This window comes from Mus pahari, chromosome 18 (genome assembly GCF_900095145.1).
Source record: "Mus pahari chromosome 18, PAHARI_EIJ_v1.1, whole genome shotgun sequence".
Classification (NCBI taxonomy): domain Eukaryota; kingdom Metazoa; phylum Chordata; class Mammalia; order Rodentia; family Muridae; genus Mus; species Mus pahari.
In genome coordinates this window covers 15,834,893-15,855,641 of record NC_034607.1, presented here as the reverse complement: position 1 = coordinate 15,855,641, position 20,749 = coordinate 15,834,893, and the positions used below count along the sequence as shown (strand labels likewise).

General features: G+C 47.0%; 2 protein-coding genes across 2 annotated transcripts in view; both read right to left on the bottom strand.

Moving 5' to 3' along the window:
- Positions 1-5,908, bottom strand: part of LOC110335906 (triggering receptor expressed on myeloid cells 3) — a 9,982-nt gene extending 4,074 nt beyond the window's left edge. The window contains exons 1-2 of the mRNA XM_021218340.1: positions 5,749-5,908; positions 3,825-4,175 (exon numbers count right to left, since the gene is read on the bottom strand). Of these exons, the coding sequence (XP_021073999.1) occupies positions 3,825-4,175; positions 5,749-5,794 (397 nt within the window). The 5' untranslated portion in view covers positions 5,795-5,908. The remainder of the gene's footprint in view (positions 1-3,824; positions 4,176-5,748) is intronic.
- Positions 5,909-9,017: 3,109 nt separating this feature from the next.
- Positions 9,018-16,718, bottom strand: LOC110335952 (triggering receptor expressed on myeloid cells 1-like). The gene is made up of 3 exons (XM_021218399.1): positions 16,364-16,718; positions 12,108-12,291; positions 9,018-9,120 (listed from the first exon to the last, which is right to left on the bottom strand). The coding sequence occupies exons 1-3, from the start codon at positions 16,632-16,634 to the stop codon at positions 9,018-9,020; spliced, it is 558 nt and encodes a 185-aa protein (XP_021074058.1). The 5' UTR covers positions 16,635-16,718.
- Positions 16,719-20,749: the final 4,031 nt, after the last annotated feature.

Here is a 20,749-nt window from a genome sequence, read left to right as displayed (position 1 = left end):
AGGCAGTGTTGAGGTTTTGTCTTTTTATGTTTATTGTAATGCTAAGTGCTGCCCCCCCCCCCAAGATCTAGAGTCTGCACATAGCCCCTGGATCCCTGCCCCCAAGTTAATTCTGATTGGTGAATAAATATACTGGCAGCCAATAACTGGGCACAAGAGAGATAGGTGGGGTTGGGTTTTTATGGGCTTAGAGAGAGGAGATTGGGGAGGGGAGAAAGAGAGCTGCCATGGGACAGAAGCTGCAGTTGGGTTCAAGGAGTGTGCAGGAGAGGAGGAAGGAGCCGCTCAGTGTGAATAATACTGGCTGCTCTCTCAGAGAACCAACTATCTAACTATCTAACTATCTAGCTCCCCGGGGCACTGCACACACATGGTATATGGGCATACATACAGACAAAACACTCATATACATATATACTACATACATACACACACATACATACATATATACATTTTAAAATTAAATGAACTGGTCATCTCTTATAGCTAGGCAAGGCTTCTAGTAGTGGTATTAGGTTATATTCAATTGAGCTGTTGACCAAGGGGGTCCCATGGAAATCTCCACACAACCTAGACAAAAGGTTGTTCTCTGCAAGTTGACATCAGGGCTCTATTACTGAGGGCAGCATCCACACAACTCACTGAACATGCAGTCAACCTGGCGCCTCCATGCAGATCTCACCCTTAGGTTCTAGTGTCTTTAGTTTGGGAAGCTTCTCTGCGGGCTACTGAAAGAGAAATGTGGACGCCAAGCCAGCCCAGAAACCTTTGACCTATAATCTGTCCTGCCTGCAAAATATGCTAAGCCAATGGCGACACAGAACTTGTGAGAGTAGCCAACCACTGTCTTGGCTTGAACTGAAACCCACACTACAAGAGAAGGAAGCAGTGGCGAACCAACAACCAGAGACTAGACAGCCCAGAGACCTAGCGTAAAACCAGTAAGTAATCTTTTTAAAAAATCAATAAAATGATTCCTAAAGCTACTCAGTTATACTCAGAGAGCAGCAGTGCTTTGTCCAGCTGTCCTCAGAGAGGTTTCCTCTGGCGGCAGATGGGAATAGATGCAGAGACCACAGCCAGACATTATGGAGACAGACAGAGAGTCTGAACTGGAGGTTTTCATCAAATCCTTCCCCTCTGAGCTCAGAAAATCCTTCAGAAGAAGAGATGGAAAGATTGTAAGAGCCAGAGGGCATTGAAGACACCATGAGGACACAGCTCTTTAAATTAACTAAGCAAGGCACTTAGGAACCCTCAGAGACTGAAGCAGCAAGCACAAGGCCTACAGAGATCTACCGTTCTTTGCATATATATTATAGCTATTGGCTTAGTATTTTTAATGGGACTCTTGACTGTGGGAACTTCTCTTACACTGTGTGAAGGTGTGTTCCTGTGTTTTCCTTCCCTTCCCTTCCCTTCCCTTCCCTTCTCTTCCCTTCCCTTCCCTTCCCTCCCCTCCCCTCCCCTNAAGAAGAAGAAGAAGAAGAAGAAGAAGAAGAAGAAGAAGAAGAAGAAGAAGAAGAAGAAGAAGAAGAAATGAGTTATGTAAACCTAAAGAAAATTCAGGTGAAGAACAGATGGGCTGTCAGCAGCAACAGCCAGAAATCATGCCAAACCAAAAGCACTCCCAGGAGCCTGCAAGGAGTGGTCTTTATTAAGGGAGAGTGAATTTGTAAGTGGTACTGATTGGTTAAATCATTTTCATATTTACACATTGGAAGTGCATTAAAAGCAATGCTCATATGATGCAAATACATCCATTTAAATTTAATTTATTATTAGTCTTGAGTCTTAGGGCTAGTCTAGTTTAAAAGGCCAAGGTCTGGCTGACCATCCTTTATTTCAAAATGCATATACTTGAAATGTTTCAGGCCACAGTCACTGAGAATCTACTGACTCAGTTGCCTCTCCTTTGAACCTCCTCACTTCCATCTACTCAATCTCTAATCCTGGCCCCACACCCCACACACTGCCTGCCTACTTCTGCAGCCGCATTCTGCAAGGCGTATCCTCTAAGCAAAAGGAATCACATTGTATGTCTATTATCCAGAAACTCCAATTCTTTTACCCCTTTGCTGATGCAAGAAAGGGTGATAACCTACTTCCTGTTCCCACAGAGATTTATATCCATATAAGAATTCAACAAAAAATGGCAGGAAGACACTTGGATCTCTGATGATTATGATTAAAAGAAATTACTGAAGGAATTTAAGAAAACTTGCCTGCATTATAATCGTAACTGAACATCCAGAATTTGGAGAAGTAATTCATCTACAAGATGACCAGTGCAAGAACACATGTCAGCTCCTGACAGAGACTGGCCTTGCTGACCAAGATCAGTTCATGAGTTTCAAGTGCTTATGGCTCTCTGAAGCTTAAGTTAGGATTTCCTTGAAATGAATAGATTTTCCCTTCTGTCTCTTGTAACTAAAAAAAAAAAAAAACAAACAAACAAACAAAAAAACCTCACAGCTTTTATAATGCAACCATGTGGGGGGTCTTCTTTCTTCCTTTCCTCCCTCCTTCCTTCCCTTTCTTCTTCCTTCCTTCCCTCCTTTCCCCTCCCCTTCCCTTTTTTCCTTCCTTCCTTCCTTCCTTCCTTCCTTCCTTCCTTTTTTTTTTTTTTCCGAGACAGGATTTCTCTGTATAGCCCTGGCTGTCCTGGAACTCACTCTGTAGACCAGGCTGGCCTCCAACTCAGAAATCTGCCTGCCTCTGCCTCCCGAGTGCTAGGATTAAAGGCGTGCGCCACCACGCCTGGCTGGAATATGGTTTCCTATAATCAAGAGCTGACCACTGGACCTGGGGCAGGAAGTGTGGGGGCGGGGCTTCGGGGCAGAGAGAAGAGTTGCAGGAGCTGCAAGCAGAGGAAGCCGATTCAGGAGAAGCATGGAATGATGGAAACAATGGAACGAAGATGGAATGGAGCTGTAAGCAGGCAGTGAGAACCACAAGGGGAGACAGGATGGCGGAGAAGCCAAGGTTAAGTTAGAGAGCTAGCTGTGAGACTGCCCAATAAAAGGCAACAGCTTTAAACGATATAGGGGTCTCCATGTCTTCATTATAAACCACAAGTCAAATCTACGAAAGGGAACGGTTGGATCTCTGACTCTTGTGCCTGCTCTTGGGACTCTTCCTCCTGTTGGGTTGACATGTCCAACTCAGAGATAGTTTTTCTTTTGTCTTATTATGTAATATGATGTCATACACACACACACACACACACACACACATACATGTATAGCTTTAAATGAAAATAAAAATAATATCTTTGGCAAATAAAAAACCCTAAAATCTTAATAAACAACTATCCTATTGTTCAAACTAGGCCTTTTCACAGTTGTACCAGGGACTTTTGAGAGGGGCGGGCCTGTGGGGGTCCTAGCAGCTCGATGATCTGCAGGGGAGCACAGTGAATGACTGCATTCCTGAGTCCTCCTGACACAGAGAGGCAGTGGGAAAAGTAATCAGCTGCAGGCGTGGCTCGTGGCAGGCTTGTGGCGGTTACCGGCTTCTCAAGCAGATTTCCTGACATGGAAGTAGATGGCTTTTGAGTTCACCACATCCAACGTCCTTGTCTTACAGACAATAAACAAACAAACAAACAAACAAATAAGACACAGAGAATGTGACTTTCCTGGTGTCACACTATGGAAGAAGGAAAGATCTAGAATTCTCCCCCATTACCCTGAGCTGCCTCCTTAAAGTAGCTCCTCCTGGAAGATGAAGTCCCTGCCCACTATTGAGCAGGAAGAGACTCCATCCGAACGTCCACCGGAGCTCACCTTGACACTGGAGCTCACCTTGACACCGGAGCTCACCTTGACACCATACCAGCCGTATCCGCTGATATAGAATGACAACATTGTCAGGAGAGAGGTAGACCACACATTGATACAGCCCCACATCTTGCCTCTGTAGCCCAGTCACCGTGACCTTGACGACGGATTCCGTGGGATAATCCTCCAGCAAGTACCTCCCAGCCCGGGCCACGTTGAAGTCTGCCTTTCTGGTGTTTGTGAGCACCAGAGTCTCTGGAGAACCCTGGCTTCTGACCCGCTGCCAGGCCTTCAGGCTCAATGAGTATAGCATGATGTTGTAAGGACAAGTCAGGGTCAGGTTCTGCCCCTCCAGAATACACTTGTGTTCTTCCTCATCTCCAGCTTGGAGCCCTGGAATAGGAGATATGTGTTTCATGGAGCCAACTTGCCTCCCTAGTCAGCCACACATTGGTGGGACACTCATGACCCCAGCAAGCATGGCAGGGGAATCTAGGAGCGCTGTAACTATTCCAGAGCTCTGGCTTGCTTTATGTGTGTCTACATCAGTAAGTCAGGCCAAATATCCAGAGCAGGTGATTGGATCTAGGCTGTGTGTTTGCAGGAAATACTCAGTCTGCATCTTGTAGAGTGGAAAGTTTTTATATTGAATGATTACAAAAGGTCTTTACCAAATTACATCACCATTTCTAATTCTAGAAATGTGTGTGCATGTGCAGGCAGCCACCCACCGTCTGCCTTCTTCCTGCCTTTCTCTCCCTCCCTCCCTCTCTCTCTCTCTCTCTCTCTCTCTCTCTCTCTCTCTCTCTCTCTCTCTCTCTCTCTCTCTGTGTCTTTCTCTGTCTCTCTCTGTCTCTCTATCTCTTCCTGTCTGTCTCTCCTGTCTCTCTGTCTCTGTGTCTCTCCATGTGAGTCTCTCTCTGTGTGTCTCTCTCTTTCCTTTTTTTCTTTCTTTCTTTCCCACCTCTCTGTCTGTCTCTCTGTTCCTCTCTCCCATCTCTGTCTGTCTCTCTGCCTCTCTATCTTTCTCTTGTACCTCTCCCCTACCTCTCTCTGCTGTGTGTCTCTATGTGTCTGTGTTTTTCCCTCCCTCCCTCCCTCCCTCCCTCCCTCCCTCCCAGTGCATCATTCCAGGGTCTCACTTGGCAACCCAGGCTGATCCGAACTCATCATATAGCATAGACTGCTTCAGACTCCCCACAGTCCTGCCTCAGCCTCCCGACTGCTGGGATGACAGGCATGTCCCACTATGTCCAGCACGTCCCAGCTCTCTATTGTTTTCTGTTGTACTTCTGGTGGCCCAGACATGGCCATTGCTGCCTGGCACACAGCACTTTCTGTTCATTCCTTAAGTAGAAACCCCCTTCAACCCCTGTCCATCTGTCTAAGGGGGGCATCCACCAGACAGTGCCAACTGCACTAATCTTTTTTTCCTTCTTGGTCTGTCTTTCTTGCCATGGGTGGGTAGTAGGTTACACGACTACCACCATGACATATATATATATATTTTTTATGATGTACTTACTGTGCGTGAAATACTAAGGCATGAGCTTTCCATCAACCTGTTGGTTAATTTGGGGGATATCGTTCTTTACCTGCCTTTATGTTGCTCTGTGGTTGATTGTTCCTTTAAGGGAGATTTGCCTCCCTGGTTTTACTTCTAGGTGAGTATCAACGCAGCACAAGGGGGCTGCCTGGTTACCACCACATAACTTTCTCTACTTCCATATGGCCAAGAAGAACCTCCAACTTGTTTCACAGCCCACTCCCTGCTACATCGGGAGGGATCACCAATGTCTCTGTCCATTTCTTCCTCAGTATGGACCCGTCTCTAACATATACCCTGGTCTCCTCCCAGGCTATCTTGAGGAACAAAAGTACACTTTTAGCAGCTACCTCCCCTCGGCGAGCTCCATCCCTCCTGCTGGCACCCTGTCCTCTAGCTTCCTCATCTGCCTCTCCTTACCGGAGACACAGAGCATCAGCCCCAGCCATAGCAGCAGTGGTGACATCCCCCAGGTCCCTGCCTCCTCCGTATGAAGCTCCTTCCTGGGTGTGTTAACTGCCAATGGCCCGAGGCAAGTGGCCAAACTACTGACAGTTGCTGGAACATGCTGCCCCACATAGAAGCTGACCAGCTTCTGTCCTCACAGGTTCCGCTGTTTTGTCCCATTGAGAAACCCCCAAGGGAAATGTGACAAGAGGAAGCTGCCTCAGGAGACACAGAAGGGGGAAAAGGAGAGAACCCCATGTTTGTGACACCCTCCTTCCTCCTTTGATGCCACAATCTGTTGAGAAACGCTCTGTGGCTGGCTGCCGTTCTCTGCCGCACCTGAGGTCCCTACACTGTTCCCCTCACTGCCTCTGGATACCAGACCATTGTCATATCCATGACTCCTCACACCGTCCTCCCCAAGTAAAGGAGGCTGAACACTCGGATTTGCTCACCTCCCAAAGGCAGGAGAGACAAGCTGATGTCATTATTAGACATCATTCACCTCGTTTTTCTGACACAGCATCTCTCATTGGCTAGGCTGCCTATTGCTGACTCCTGAGGGCTGGATGATGCGTGTACATCACCACATCTGGTATTTTGTAGGTGGCTTCTGGGAATCGGGTCCTTGTGCTGTTGTGACACGCACTTTACCAACAGAGGCCTCTCCTCAGCCTTTGACTCATCTTCCATCTCATGGTCCCCATAGTCCTCAGTGAGGCCACATGACTGGATCACTCAGGAAGCCAGGCATGCACAGTCACAGCTGGGTTCCACCCTCAGAGGCCCTGAATTCACAGGCCTGCAGAAGGACCGGGGGAATCTGCATTTTAACGAGCAGCCTAGGTGATTCTGGCCTGAGAATCCAACGGCCAGCTACCTCAGGACACAGACACTGCATGCCCCTAGAACAGTCACCACAGTCATCGGATCTCAACTGCTTTCATTTTATTTATTTATTCGGTTTGGGATGGGGTTTCACAACAAAGTCCAAACTGTCCTTGAATCCTCAGGCCCTTTGCCTCAGTCCCCCAAGTGCTGGGATCACAGACATGTGCCATTGTTCCAGTTTTATTCTGATGCCCTGGGAAAGCACTCTGACCCCACCTCCCAAATACAACAACAACAACAACAACAACAACAACAACAACACAGGTCACAGTCCATTATTGTGGAGAAGTCGGGGCAGGAACTTAAGCACTAGTCACATCATATCCACAGTCAAGAGTAGAGGATAAACTGGACCCTTGGGGTCTGCCTGTTTCTGATCAACTAGGCTTCCTTATTCTTATACACAGTGGGGGCCCAGTGTATGAAGTGGTACCAGCCATATACAGGGAGGACTCTCCCACCACAATTAACAGCAAAGGCATGCCCGCAGGGGACAATTCTTCAACCGAGGCTCCCTTCCAGGGTGGCTTCTGGACTATTACAAATTGAATAACCTAAGAACTATGACAGTTATCATACAACTTCTCTCTCTCTCTCTCTCTCTCTCTCTCTCTCTCTCTCTCTCTCTCTCTCTCTCTCTGTATTGTTATTGTTGTTGTTTTGTTGTTTTTGAAACAAGGTCTCCCACTGACCAGAAGAGGGTCTCTAACTGGTCACTAAGCCCCAGGGAACTGGCTGTCTCGGCTTTCCCAGTACTGAGATTATAGGTATGGCCCACCCTAAGCAGCTTTTTTACATTGCTCTAATGACTTGAACTCTGGTCCCCAGGCTTTCTTGGGAAGCATTTTAGCCACTGGGCTATAAACCCCTGCTTGATTCTTCAGTCAGAAAACAAACATACTGAGATGAATATCGCCTGTATCAGTCCTCCAAAGACGTGTTCCAGAGTGCCAACATAAGTGAAGTCCACTGAGGCCTCTCCCAGCAGACTGGAGACTGTGGGGCTGGAAATACCCTGTGCCTCAACAATGCCACCCCAGGATGGAGTTACACAGAGATCCATGTTCACAGTGAACCGTCCTTATGGGACAGACGCACACCTTAAGACCTGGGATCTTCACAGGAGGAGGACAGGAAAGTCTCCCTGAAAGGAATGTGCTTTCCTGACATGAGATGAGTGGTTCAGCCACTCCTCAGCCTTCTGGGTGAGATCAAGTGAGTTGGATGCTTTGTGGTGATGTGTTTGCTCTTGGGAACCTTAAGATGAAGTTGGTTCCAGCCACTGCTGAAGTAGAAGGAAGTGATGTACCGTCCTTCCCCACCCCCCTGGGATCAATGTCTGTAATGCCCAAAGAGGTGGAAACAAGCAAATGCAATTGTGTCCTAGAGAAAGCACTGGAGCCACAGGGTACCCAGGCTGAAACTGAGAGGTGAAGCAAGGTGAGTGGGAGGTAGAGGCACACCGGGGCAGTCTGAGATAGGATCCTGCCCCCCTGCCATGACAGTCCCTGTCTCAGTCCAGGCAAAAAGGCATTCAGCTAACAGCAGAGCCTGGCTCCCCATCTCCCTGCCTCTATAGCCCTAGAGCAAGGGAACTCTCTACACTTCATTCCTGCCAGGAGGTGATGGCCTGCTACTCCTGTGGCCTTACTCTGGTCGCGTACACTTTAACCCTTATGCACTGAGGAGTCAGTAATAAAGCACACACAGCATATTGATGTCATGTACTGATCCAATACCACGGATACGATCTCTTCCAAGTGTTTCCCAGGCAACAGCCTCCAGCTTAACTTAATTTCTCTCTCCCAGTTGCATTATTGTCAAGGAAGGATCACGTCTTCTTGGTCCACGGTTGAGTGTTCAGAGGACCACAGATGAAGGTAGAAATCTGAATGTCTGACTCCCAGAGAGGAAGGCCCCAGAGGCAGGAGGGCAGGCTGCTTCATGAGCAAGGGCCTTGCCAAGATGACTAGAATTGTATAATCCAGGAGAAGGACAAGAAGTGAAGAGATATCAGTGGTGACCTGTAATCTTCTTGACTCCCACAAAAAGAGACAGGGAGAAGAAGCTCTGGGTTTTCTCTTTATTTCAGGCCAACCCACCTACTTAGGGGGAATGGCCAGAGTGTGCTGGGAATGGTTTCCCCTTTTCTGAGGGTACAGAGCACATCCCCAAGATGATGGATAAAATGAGGAGAGTGGGCAGGGTTAGCTGAGGATATCCTGAGCCTTAGATGTCACCCGTGATTACAGGTTCAATTCATGTCATTGTTCCTCCTCAGTCCTACCAACTCAGCTCCTCCTGTGAAATAGACACCGCTGACGGTCACTATTGTATAGCTTCAAGTTCTGTCATCCAAATGACCTCTTCGTGACAACGAATAAGACGATGAAAACCAGGCTCTTGCTGAGGAGTCCACAGATGACTGAAATAGTAACGTCGGATGTGAAGACACTGTGGAGCAAGGGGGTTGAAGGTTGGTACAATGGGCATCCAAACCATGGTGTAGAACATTCTTCCGACACAATCTTTTCAACCTAGGTTCTTCCTGCAGCTTCCCCACAGCCTCTGGCCCTGTGCCATTCAGAGGGTCACTTCCTAGAATAACCAATTAGACATGCGTGCAGTGGAGTATAGAGCTCAGGTTCAGGAGACGCATAAAGGAGGAAGGGCTAACCCAGCATCCTGGCCTTCTCTGTGGAATGAATGAAGCCACATCTAGGGAATGTGATCTGTGCGGTCAGCACTCTGACCCTCTTCTGGGGACAGTCACTGAATCTTTAGCTTCATTTCCCCATCCAGAAACCAGGAAGGACCCAACCTCACTGACAAGCCCTCTTTGGATTTGTCATGAGTTTAGCAAAATATTTCTCCCAGATCCAGGTAGAGAGCAATAGATGTAAGGAGGAGACACACAGAGAGGAGAGAGCCCTGACTGAACCTGGACAGGTAGGGAAGCAGATGAGGATGCAGACAGACTCTGCATGATGGGACACAGAGACAAAAGGAGCACATGACAATGAATCAGACAAAAGCGACATGGAGTATTAATGACAAATAATTGTGTGGATGGGGGTGGGGCATCTCTGAAAATTCCGTGGCCAGCAGAGCGTCCATCTGCATGAGGCAAGAAATAAATCTTGATCTACCAAATTTAGTAGCTGGTGTTAGTTGAAACTTCTAGGGTCTGACCCTGAGAAGTTTATTTCAGGCATACTTAACTATAGCACAATTTAGGAAAAAGAGATCCCTGATTGTAATTAACTCAATCCTGTGTATACAACAAAGCTTAAATAACATGATAACATTGAAACTCTTTTCAAAGTACAGTGACATCTTCCATGAAGATGGGTTCTATTGACTGAGAAACAATGCTCAAGATAAGGACCTTGAGAGAATGACTGAGATAAACATAAAAGTCAGGGTCAGGGCAGGGGACAGCCAGGTAGGTGTGACATAACCACACAGATGGTGAGGGCAGAGGTCACCACTGCCAAATTTCTGGTAGAAGACAGGCTTTTCATCCCTTCCTTTGAAGAGACAACAATATATATTTAACAATACTGGTTTCCCTAATCCTTATATGTAAGCACAAAGCCCTCATACCCTCTACATATAAGAACTTAATAGGCTAACAAATCCAGACATAGCTAATGCCCATACTTTTGGCACTGAGTAGGCTGAGGCCAGAAGATCACAAATCTGCAGCCAGCATGGACCACAGAATGAGACCTTGTCTAAATAAATAAGTAGAATGGAATGGCTTGATCAATGACCTGCTTACTAACTACAGAAAAGATGACCCAGTGAATAAGCATATGGAGCAGTTATACAGAGCAGTGTAAAGTTCTGTTGGTCTGAGTCCAGACAACAAGTCTGCTCCAACCATGGCTACTGATTAGATGTATAGAAATATAGAAGTGTAGAGGTATAGACACAGAGATTAGGTAGATATAGAGATATAGGTTAGATAGATGTATATATAGATATATAGTATATGACATATAGTATATGATATATAGTATATGAGATATAGTATATGATATATAGTATATGATATATAGTATATACAGTATAGGTGATGGTTCTGATGATTTGATCAGGAATCTGCTTATGAACTCTGAAGGTCCTGTTTCCCAACTGGTTCTTGATCGATCAATAACAATGCTAGCAGCAATGGCTGGGCAGAAGAGGTTGGACTTCTTGGTTCCCTCAGGCAGGCTAATAGATGCTGAAGGAGGAAAGGGAATTCTCCATGTTTCAGGGGGAGAGAGAGCCATCTGCCATGTGAGATCTGGAGTGGAGTGGCTATTACCCCTGTCCATCATTGGGCCTGGGGTAGCAAACTGGAGATTAGAAATGCAACTAAGCTGAGGACAGATTTACAGTGTCGAGCAAGGAGTGAAGGAAGGGTGAGGCAAGCTAGCCACTCAGCCATAAGGCAGGTTAAAAATGAGCAAATATGTGTTTGTGTGTGTGTGTGTGTGTGTGTGTGTGTGTGTGTGTGTGTGTGTGATCTGCAAATCCAACTGATAACACCATCTGCCCAGAGCTTAAAGTGAGGTAGTCGAAACTACATGCTACAATATGGATATGTAGATATAAAGATATAGGAATTATGTATAGATGATTGATAGATGATAGATAGATAGATAGATAGATAGATAGATAGATAGATAGATAGATAGATAGATAGATAGGATGAAGGTATCATGGAAATTGCTAGGAAATAGAATTGAGCTCAAGTAAAGAATAAATGGAAACAATAATCTTGAAAGCAGTACATGTAGTCATGCAAATGGTGATGGACTGGAGTAACATGCCCTTGTATGCTGACACCCACTCCAGCCTCCTTCCTTGTCCCCTATCAGGGCGACAACAGTCCCAAGGTCACATGGGAAGGTCAGCAGCTGACAGTGCTGGAGAGGCTCCCCATGCAGGGAGGCCNGCTGCTGTCTCTCATCTTGTGGTTGCCACAGTTCCTCCCTAGCCCCAGCCTCAGCCCCCAGAGGAACCTGCTGCCAGAAAGGCCCTGCTTCTGGCCTTTGCTAACTGCACTGCTTCCCAGGTCTAAGCTGGTAATGTTGTGTTGTGTTTCCTGGAGCTCTGAGCTATTGTCATGACTGGACTCCAGGGCATATCCTCTCACAGCAGCTCTTCACCTATCTCTTTCCAGGGATTTGCACAGACTGTGGGCCCGTGAGGTAGTGGGACTCCATGTACCTATGCATTTCTTAGGGCTTCCCTCACCCAGTGACTGGATGCAGGAATAGATATACCCCAGGCCTGCAGCCTCTGATAGGAGCAATTTCAGGTGTTAACCAGACTCCCTTGCAGGACCCAGACTATGGTACACCCACCCCACATCCTCATCCCCACATCCTCTCAACACAAGGACAAAGAAACAAAGGATGTCCAAACCAGGAGCCAAGAAAACATACCTGCCAGCATCTGTCCCATTAATGATGGTGACCCCAGGATCAGGAGAGGGAACAACAGCAGTGGGCTTGGGTAGGGATCGGGTTGTGGTTGTATCACTGGGCGAGTGTTTTGTGGTAATAAGGATGGGACGCTCAGTCAGCCTTGGAGTAGGAAAGATTTCAGGAGTGAACACATCTGAAGAACCTGCAAGAAGACACAGGAGGTAGATAGATGGATGGGTAGATAGATAATGGATGGGTAGGCAGATGGGTTGGTGGGTGGATGCATAGGTGGAGGGATAGATGAATGGATTGATGGACAGATGGACAGATGAGTAGGTGAAGAGAAATGGAGCTGAGGAAAATGAACGCAGCCATCCAAGAAGTAGGTTTTTCTTTTGCTAAAATCCAAAGAAATAGTGTAAAGTCATCCTGAGTCTGAGGCAGTAAAAAGGGAATGAAAGGAGGAAAGGAGGAAGTGTGGGAAGAGGCATGAGGAGAGACTTCTCAGGCCATTTGAGTTGTGAGAATTCTCTTGCCTGCCACTGCTCACTCTCCACCCACCCCGTCCTCTCCCTGATACCATTCCTGCTACCTCTGTAAGTCATGTCACTCTCAAGTTGTCCTTTACTCGATATTGTGACTGAGATCCACCTTGGGTTAGGCACACACTCTCCTGGTTCTAGGGAGGCCTGTTTCTTCCCTCTCGTCCATTCCTGACANATCCACTGTTACTCACTGGGGATGCAGAGCCCAGCAAGGCACCACCTCCTCCTCAGAGAATTCAGAAATTCATAGTGGGGACTTGTAAGTACACGATCCCTACAGAAATGAGCCTGGAGACTTGTTCCTCATTAGCAAGTGTCACTTCAGGTCTACTGAGGCAGGGTCTGCATTTGAAATAAGGTCTTCATGTGGTTCATGCCTACAGTAAGACCTAAGATACATAGTTTAGAAGCCCATGGGAGGGTCACTGATGCCATCTTGGGAGGAGGATAGTAGATTGCAAGAGGCTTCCTAAGAAGAGAACATATCAACCATGGATTGCAGTACCTACAGACAACCCACAAGCCAGCAGGGCTGCAGTGTTCACAGCCCAGTCAATTCAAGGACATGCACATACAACCAACTTATATGCGCCACAAATATATGAGACCAGTGGACACCCTACTGACGTCATCCTCAGGCCAGTCTGAACCTGAGACCCAGGCTTTATGTGCAGGCTGCATATGCAACTTCTTTTGGACAGCCTCCCTCCTCCCTCCAGGAATATAGCCAGCCTGTCCAGGGGTATGACATGTGCTTATGATACTACAGCCACCACTGCCACCACCACTAAGACCTCCTATGCAGCTTAGTTGGCACACAGCAATCAGCCTGGTTACCCATCTTGTGGACATCAACCACCAACCATCATGCCTACAAGACCATGGGAGAGTAAAATGTCTGCTGAGACTAGTTAACAGTAATCTAACACAGAGAATTAGAGCCAGCCCTGTCTTGGCTATGGACAGAGTGACTACAGTTACCCCCAGGTAACAGGAGTAACCTCCAGCAGCCAGTCACCCTACCCCCATCCTATTCTACTGGGAGTCAGACTGATCCTGGACTTTCTTAGAGACCTTGATGAAAAGACACAAGGAATACAAGTTCTGTGTTCTTGCCCAGGAACAAACTTGGCAAGGTTTGATCTGAGGCTAAGGTCAGAGACTTGAAGGACTTCAAGTTTTAGCTCCTGGCAACCTGGGTATCCCCACTCAAAAGGCTGGAATTGATGGTCCCATGGTTGATGAGTGCTTGGTCAAGGGTACACTTGAGGCTTCCTGTGTTCCCCTAGTAAAATATTGTTTGATTGATCCTGTTGTCTTTGCCCCGTTGTATGATAGCTTTTTGCATGATGTCTCCTGTTTCCCCTGCAAACCACACAGATGCTGTACTGTTCGTTGTTTGTTTGTTTGAGACAAGATCTCACTATGTGGTTCTGGCTATCCTAGAACTCACTACATAGACCAGGCTGGTCTTGAACTCATAGAGATCCACCTGCCTCTGTCTTCGCCAGTGTTGGGAATAATGGTGAGGGCTCCCATGCTCAACTGATACTGTATTTCTTAATCAACTTTGGCATAAGACATAGCTTGTGCAAGGCCTCCTGAGGCCAACTTTCCAGTCATTCATATATAATTATTATTTCTGATCCCCTGGTTCTGTCTTTGAGGTCACCCTCCCACCAGCCATTTCTCCTCACAGCTGGCTAATAATGATCTGAGAAGTTTCTCTCAGCAGAATACCTATCTGTGGGCAGTCAAGCTGTTATGGATGGCCAAGTAGCTATGGTCAACAAAGCAGCTATGGGCCATAGTCTCTCTCTTGTTATCCCACTCAGACTGGATCCTACAGCCACCGAGTCAATATAACCAAAAAGGCAAAGTTCATCTCCAGAAAACCACCCCAGTGGCATGGGTGATTATGGGTGGGAGTCTGGAGAGTTTCCTGGATCAGGAGAGAGTTGGAGCACGAGTGACCGGGAAAGTGTGGGGATTTAATCCTATAGGCATGAGTAGAGGCAGGCAGGGAGGAGAATGGTGGAACCAGCCCTGGAGAGTGAGGTCGCTTCATTAAGCCTGGTGGATCCGTGGATGAAGGGGCCGACCTTGGTTTATTATAGATCTCCCTATGAATCCTAAGGAAGGCTCTGCCTGCCAACAATGCAATCTATGTCCACCGATTAAATGACACTGTGGTTCAGGAGAATCTAGCAGATTTCGGTAAGCACTGTGAGGTCGTTAGGATGAGAAAGAGAACTTGGCAACCCATTACGCACATCTACCTGGATATGGAAACAAGAAAATGGGAAAGGGATCCACGGTCTCCTAGGGAGATCTGCCAGACTGCCAAGGTTGCCATGGCGAGGCTGGATGGGCACTTTCCAGACAAGCAAACTTAAAAGTCTCTCGGACCTAAAAGAAGCCTCCAATGAACAGCACGTAGGGTAGTGCGCTACCCTATGAGGGCAGAGGGTTGCCACACCCATCTGCAGAAATCCTGGAGGATCCATAGGTCACATAGGAGGTCATGGGGGGAAACAGAGGAAGCTTCCCTCTAGAAGGACTCTGAGGTTCCAGAGAGAAACCCCTCTGGAAGAGGGACTGTCCAGAGTTGAGCAAGAGACTGGCAAGGTCCCAACCCCGGCTGTTGAAACTAGAACCTTGCCTGGAGAATAGAACGCAATCAGTGTGAGTCTGAGCGCATCCTCCGCGGCCCCTCCCACCTCTGGATGGTGATGGTGAGGGAGATGGCATCGGCAGCACATAGGGAGGGGAACGGTGGCCTTAAAAGCTCTGGCAGTCTTTGAGGAGCATCCAGAGATTGCCTGTTAGGTGGCCGTGGCCTGAACCGACGTGACTCATGAAAAGGAAAAGAAAATAGCACCATGGGTTTTCCTGGACCTTAGACAGATTTTATTTTTTAAATCAGAAAATGTTCTAAATGTATAGTTCTGTATTTATAATGTTGGCTACAACATTGTTCTGAAGAAACAAGCTAAATGGTTAGTTAAAGAAAAAAGGTTTCTTAAGGACATGACTTCTAATTAGCAGTCTCAGAAATAGCACTAAATCATATTCCCAAGGGGAATCCGCACACAGGAGCCCCTAATTACTATTGGACCTGGTGCCTGCCAAGAGCCTTGAATGGCAGACAAGAGGAGTCCAGAAGAAAACCAGGCTTCCAGGAATCAGAAAAACTGCCCCACACAGCGGGACTACCTTGTCCCTGCCAGAGATATAAATAATGGCCCACAGGCTTTTTAATATTTTCAAGCTTTGACCTGCTAGCCAGGGCAGTCCCCGAGCTATGCTACACTTATCCTGGTACTTACATCTGGCCATGTGTCCAACTCTGCCCCTCTACTCCGCCCTGGTCAGACTATTCATTCCTGTCCCTGGAGAATCTCCTGCACTTCATTTCTTCTCCCATCATCCCTCTCTCCAGAAGTTCCACCCTCTACTTCCTGTCTAGCCAGTGGCTGTCAGATCTTTATTACAGCCAACTGGATACAATTCTAGACTCCCTTAGACAAGTGAGGAATAGTTGGATATTTATGAAATAGAAAAACCTCGCAATGGACCATAGAAACGCCAAGACCAGAATCCTGCCAATATTCAGCAGGGCTGTACAGAATTAACAATTGAACATACTGAGACACACCTTCACACAGTGTACCCCAATGGCTTCATTCATGTCTCTACACTCTCCTCACACACTTCCTGGTCACTCACCCTTGGTCACCACCAGGCGGACAGGATGGAAGAGCAGAACAGGGTCGTTCGGAGGATGGTAAATCACACAACGATACAATCCGGAGTCTGCCACTTGAAGGTCAGTCATTTGAACATGTAGCATGGCCTCAGTAGGGTCATCTTTCAGGATGTACTTCCCCATGTGGACTTCACTGGGTCTTGAAGAGGACTTCTGTGTGACCACCAGGGTCAAGGGTTCCTTCCCAGCTGGTAGCCTCTGCCAAGCCTTCTGGCTGCTGGCGTACTTCATGATGTTGAAGGGACAGTTCACTGTCAAAGTCTGGCCCTCAACTAGGTCATACCTTTCTTCAGCTGGAACAATGGCAGCTTTGACTTCTGTAAACAGAAAAGGAGAATCAGGCTCTGTAGGGAATGTGACGTCTGTCCAAACTCTCAACTGGGGAAGGACTTGTTTGGTGTTTGTTTTAGTACAGAGTCAATGATTTGTGGTCCGTGGAAATTGAACTTGATAAATAACGCTTTTGTGAGTACATGCTATTTTGTGTGTGTGTGCATGTGCGCAAGGCTGTCCTGCCCAGACGCCCACCTCAGGTATTGCTCACACCTCAGAATACTATCATTTAGCTGTCTCATTTTCTCCTAAGGTCTCTCACATTTTACATGGAACTGGACGAATCAGCTGGGCTGTCTGTTCAGTGAGTCTCAGGGATCCAGTTCTTTCTGATGCCCTAGTGCCGGGATTAGTAATGGGTCTGGCTTTTTTACGTGGCTTCTGTGGATCAAACTCGGGTCCTCATGCTTGCGTGGCAGCACTTCACTAACTACGTTGTTTATTTCTCTAGCTCTACAGATGAAACTGCCTGACTGGAGATGTGAATGACCAGTGCATGGTGGGAGAGAAATCCTGCAGAAAGGCACTTTCCAAGGTAAAGACTGGATACAAAGACATTCTCCAAGCACAGTATGGTGCCCAGGAAGTTTGGGGGGGGGGGCACTCCATCTAAGTCAGGACAAAGAGACCATCAGGACACCAAGGAAGCATCAAGAAAAAGAAGTGATATAAGGCACCCAGGGCACAATGGATGGGAATTCTTCTGCCTGTCTGGCATCGTTTCCTCCGCTCGTTCCTTTCTTAGGGTAGCCATCCCTATATGGCTCATCTGATGAGCCTGCCCACATTCCTAAGGACACACCCATGAGGAGGCTTAAACAACCCTAAAACCCTGGCCACACAGATTGGTTTAAGAATGGGTGTGAGACTAGGATGAGCCAATCAAAACCTGTTCTCTGACTATTCAAAACCTTATGTAGAGGTTGAAGGTCCGCAGGGTGTGAAATTCCAGTGCTATAGGAATCAGCTGCCTGAGATGAGCTAGGCAGGCAGAGGGAAACTGGAGACTGGGGCGCAGGGAGACTGACAATTGAGTTGTGGCCCTAGTAGTGTTTTTAAGCCAGCACAGCTGGATTCCCTTTTACACAAGGCAATAAATTCCTCTTAGTTTTGACAGAAATCAGCCACATTTTATTACTGGGTGTAAGATGTCCCCTACTGGGTGTCAGGTGTCCCCCACCCCACTGGGTGTTAGGTATCCCTCACTGGGGGTCAGGTGTTGGAAAACAGTTTCAGTTGTGATAAACAGGAACGTGAGTAACTGGATGTCATTCTCCAACAAAGGCAATGACAGAATGAATGCCAGATCAGTGAGTTGACCTTTCACTTCCCCAGACTTCTGCTGCTGTTCTTACTATAACTGCCACACAAGCACACACACACACACACACACACACACACACACACATGCACACACATGCACACATGAATGCAGACACTTGCACACAGTCATATATGCACATAAGCACATGCACATACACATGCATGCAGACACATGCATGAACACACATGCACATATGCAGATACATATACATATGCACATGCATTCATTCCTACTTGTAAGTACTCACAGACATGCACAAGAACATACATATACACTCACAATGCACACACTCACACATACACCCAAATACATGTACACACACACACACACATGCACCCATGCACAAACTCATGCAGCCATGAACCACCCACACAGACCAAGACTTACAACTTTAGTAGAGCCCTTTCCTGCCCATGTGGGATGTCAGGTTTCAGGAGGCTTGCTCTGTCCTCATCTGGCCTTGGTAAGATTCCCCTCAAGATCCATGGGAGATTCTGTAGGTGAGCCTCGCTCAAAGGCCAATTAGATCTCTAAGGAAACCTTGTCAATGGGCGTCCTTGCACTCTCCCACCTACACAGTGATGGTGTACACCAGTAATCTCAGAGCTCAGGAGGCTGAAGTAGGCACATCAGGAAAAAGTTCAAGAGAATCCTCAGCTGCATAATAAATTTGAGGTCAGCCTGGGCTACGTGAGGTCCTGTCTCAGAAAAATATAAAAAATTTTTTAAAGAAGCAGAGGGTGGTAAAATGTCCCCACATGCACAGACAGGCCAGCAGAGGCGCAGGGGTTTGTTGAATCCACTTTGAGTATTTCATCGCAGGATGTCTGAAGCACCCTTTGTGACAGACATGCACTCCACCCTTGAGTTGTCATCACGGAAGCTCTGACTCATTGAAATGTTACAGATGAAGACACAGGGCTGGGCTCCGGGCCAGCCCTGAGGAGCACGTGTGAGAGCTCCAGCATTTGCTGAAGAGCCAGGATCACAACCTCCATGAGGAAGTTCTGTTCATACTTTTGACGTCTAATCTAGTGGATTAGAAGATTTGCTGGCCCAAGGTAACCCCAGGAAATATCCTTTAAATGAATTACATCTTTGTGATCTAACAGACTGTCCACATCTAAAGCATCATGGGGGAACAGAAGAAAAAAACATTTCAACATGAAATAATAATATTCAGATGGCTGGACATAATGACCCACACACCTTTAATTCAGCACTAAGGAGACAGAGACAGAATGATCACCAGGTGAGTTTGAGGCCAGCCTGGTCTACATAGGCAGTTCCAGAACAGCCAGGGATACATAGAGATACTCTATCTCAAAAATACATATATGTTATCTAGATCACGCCATACTTGGATTAGCTGGATCTTCTGGCCTAGTAGTGCCCATCTGTAATCCAAATACAGGAGAAGCTGAGGCAGGAGGACCACCAGTTCAAAGACAACTTGGTTATAAAGTGAGACCCTGTCCTACTCTGTCATTTTTCCCATGGATGGATCTGTATGTCCCTGACATCAAAATGCACGCAGAGTCTGGGGGGCAGCTGCCTGGCAGATGGGAGGTCCTGGGTTCCACCCCCAGGACTGAAAAAAAAAAAAAAAGCAGTTAAAAGCATTTGCTGCTCTTGCAGAGGACCAAGGTTTGGTTCTTAGAACCTATGTGGTGGCTCACAACCATCAGTAACTCCAGTTCTACGGGAACCTGATGCCATCTTTTGGCCTCCTCAGATACCAGACATGTATGTGAGACATATACGCATGCAAACACTCGTGCATATAAAATAAAAATTATTTTTAAAAGAATACAGCCAGGGGAAAAAAAAACAGCATAGAGTGCCTGCCTCGCTAAGTCACTCTCCTTATAGCTCAGCTCATTGGCCTCAGGGTCTGAGTTTCTGAACTCAGTTGTGAAGCCTGGCTTGTTTGACAGCCATATGCTTTAGAACAGAAGTTCTCAACCTTCCTAACATTGCCACCCTTTAATACCATTCATTAAATTGTGGTGACCCCCCCCAACGATAAAATTATTTAGTTGCTACTTTATAACTATAATTTTGCTATTGTTTTGGATTGTAATGTAAATATCTATTTTCCAGTGGTCTTCTTAGGAGACGCTTGTGAAAAGGTCATTTGACCTCCATCCTAGGGGTCGAGACCCACAGGTTGGGAACCACTGCTTTAGAGCTTCAGCAGGAGAGAGCTTCAGGGGGTTAGAGAGACCCCTCTGTGGGCGAAGCACTTGCTGCAGAGGCATGAGGACCTGAGTTTGATCTCTAGTGTGCATGTGGAAAGTCTAGTGCAGCAGGACACACTGCTGCTCCAGCAGCAGGAAGGGAGAGACAAGTGGGTCCTTGAGGTATACGGGTCAGCTGGCCTAACCAAAAAGTTAACCCAGGCTCAGTGAAAAACTCAGGAGCAAGGTAAATCCAGGAGTAGCAATGCACTTTTAATGTCGGTCATCAGGACACAGAAGGAGAGAAGCAGGACTAGATAGAGGTCCAGCCTGGTTTACTTAGCAAGTTCCATCCATCCAGGCTACATACTGAAACCCTGTATCCAAACAAAACAAAACAAAACAAAACAAAACAAAACAAAACAAAACAAAACAAAACAAAAGAGCAGGGCAGCCAGTGGTTCACACCTTTAGTCCCAGCACTCAGGAGGCAGAGGCAGGCAGATCCC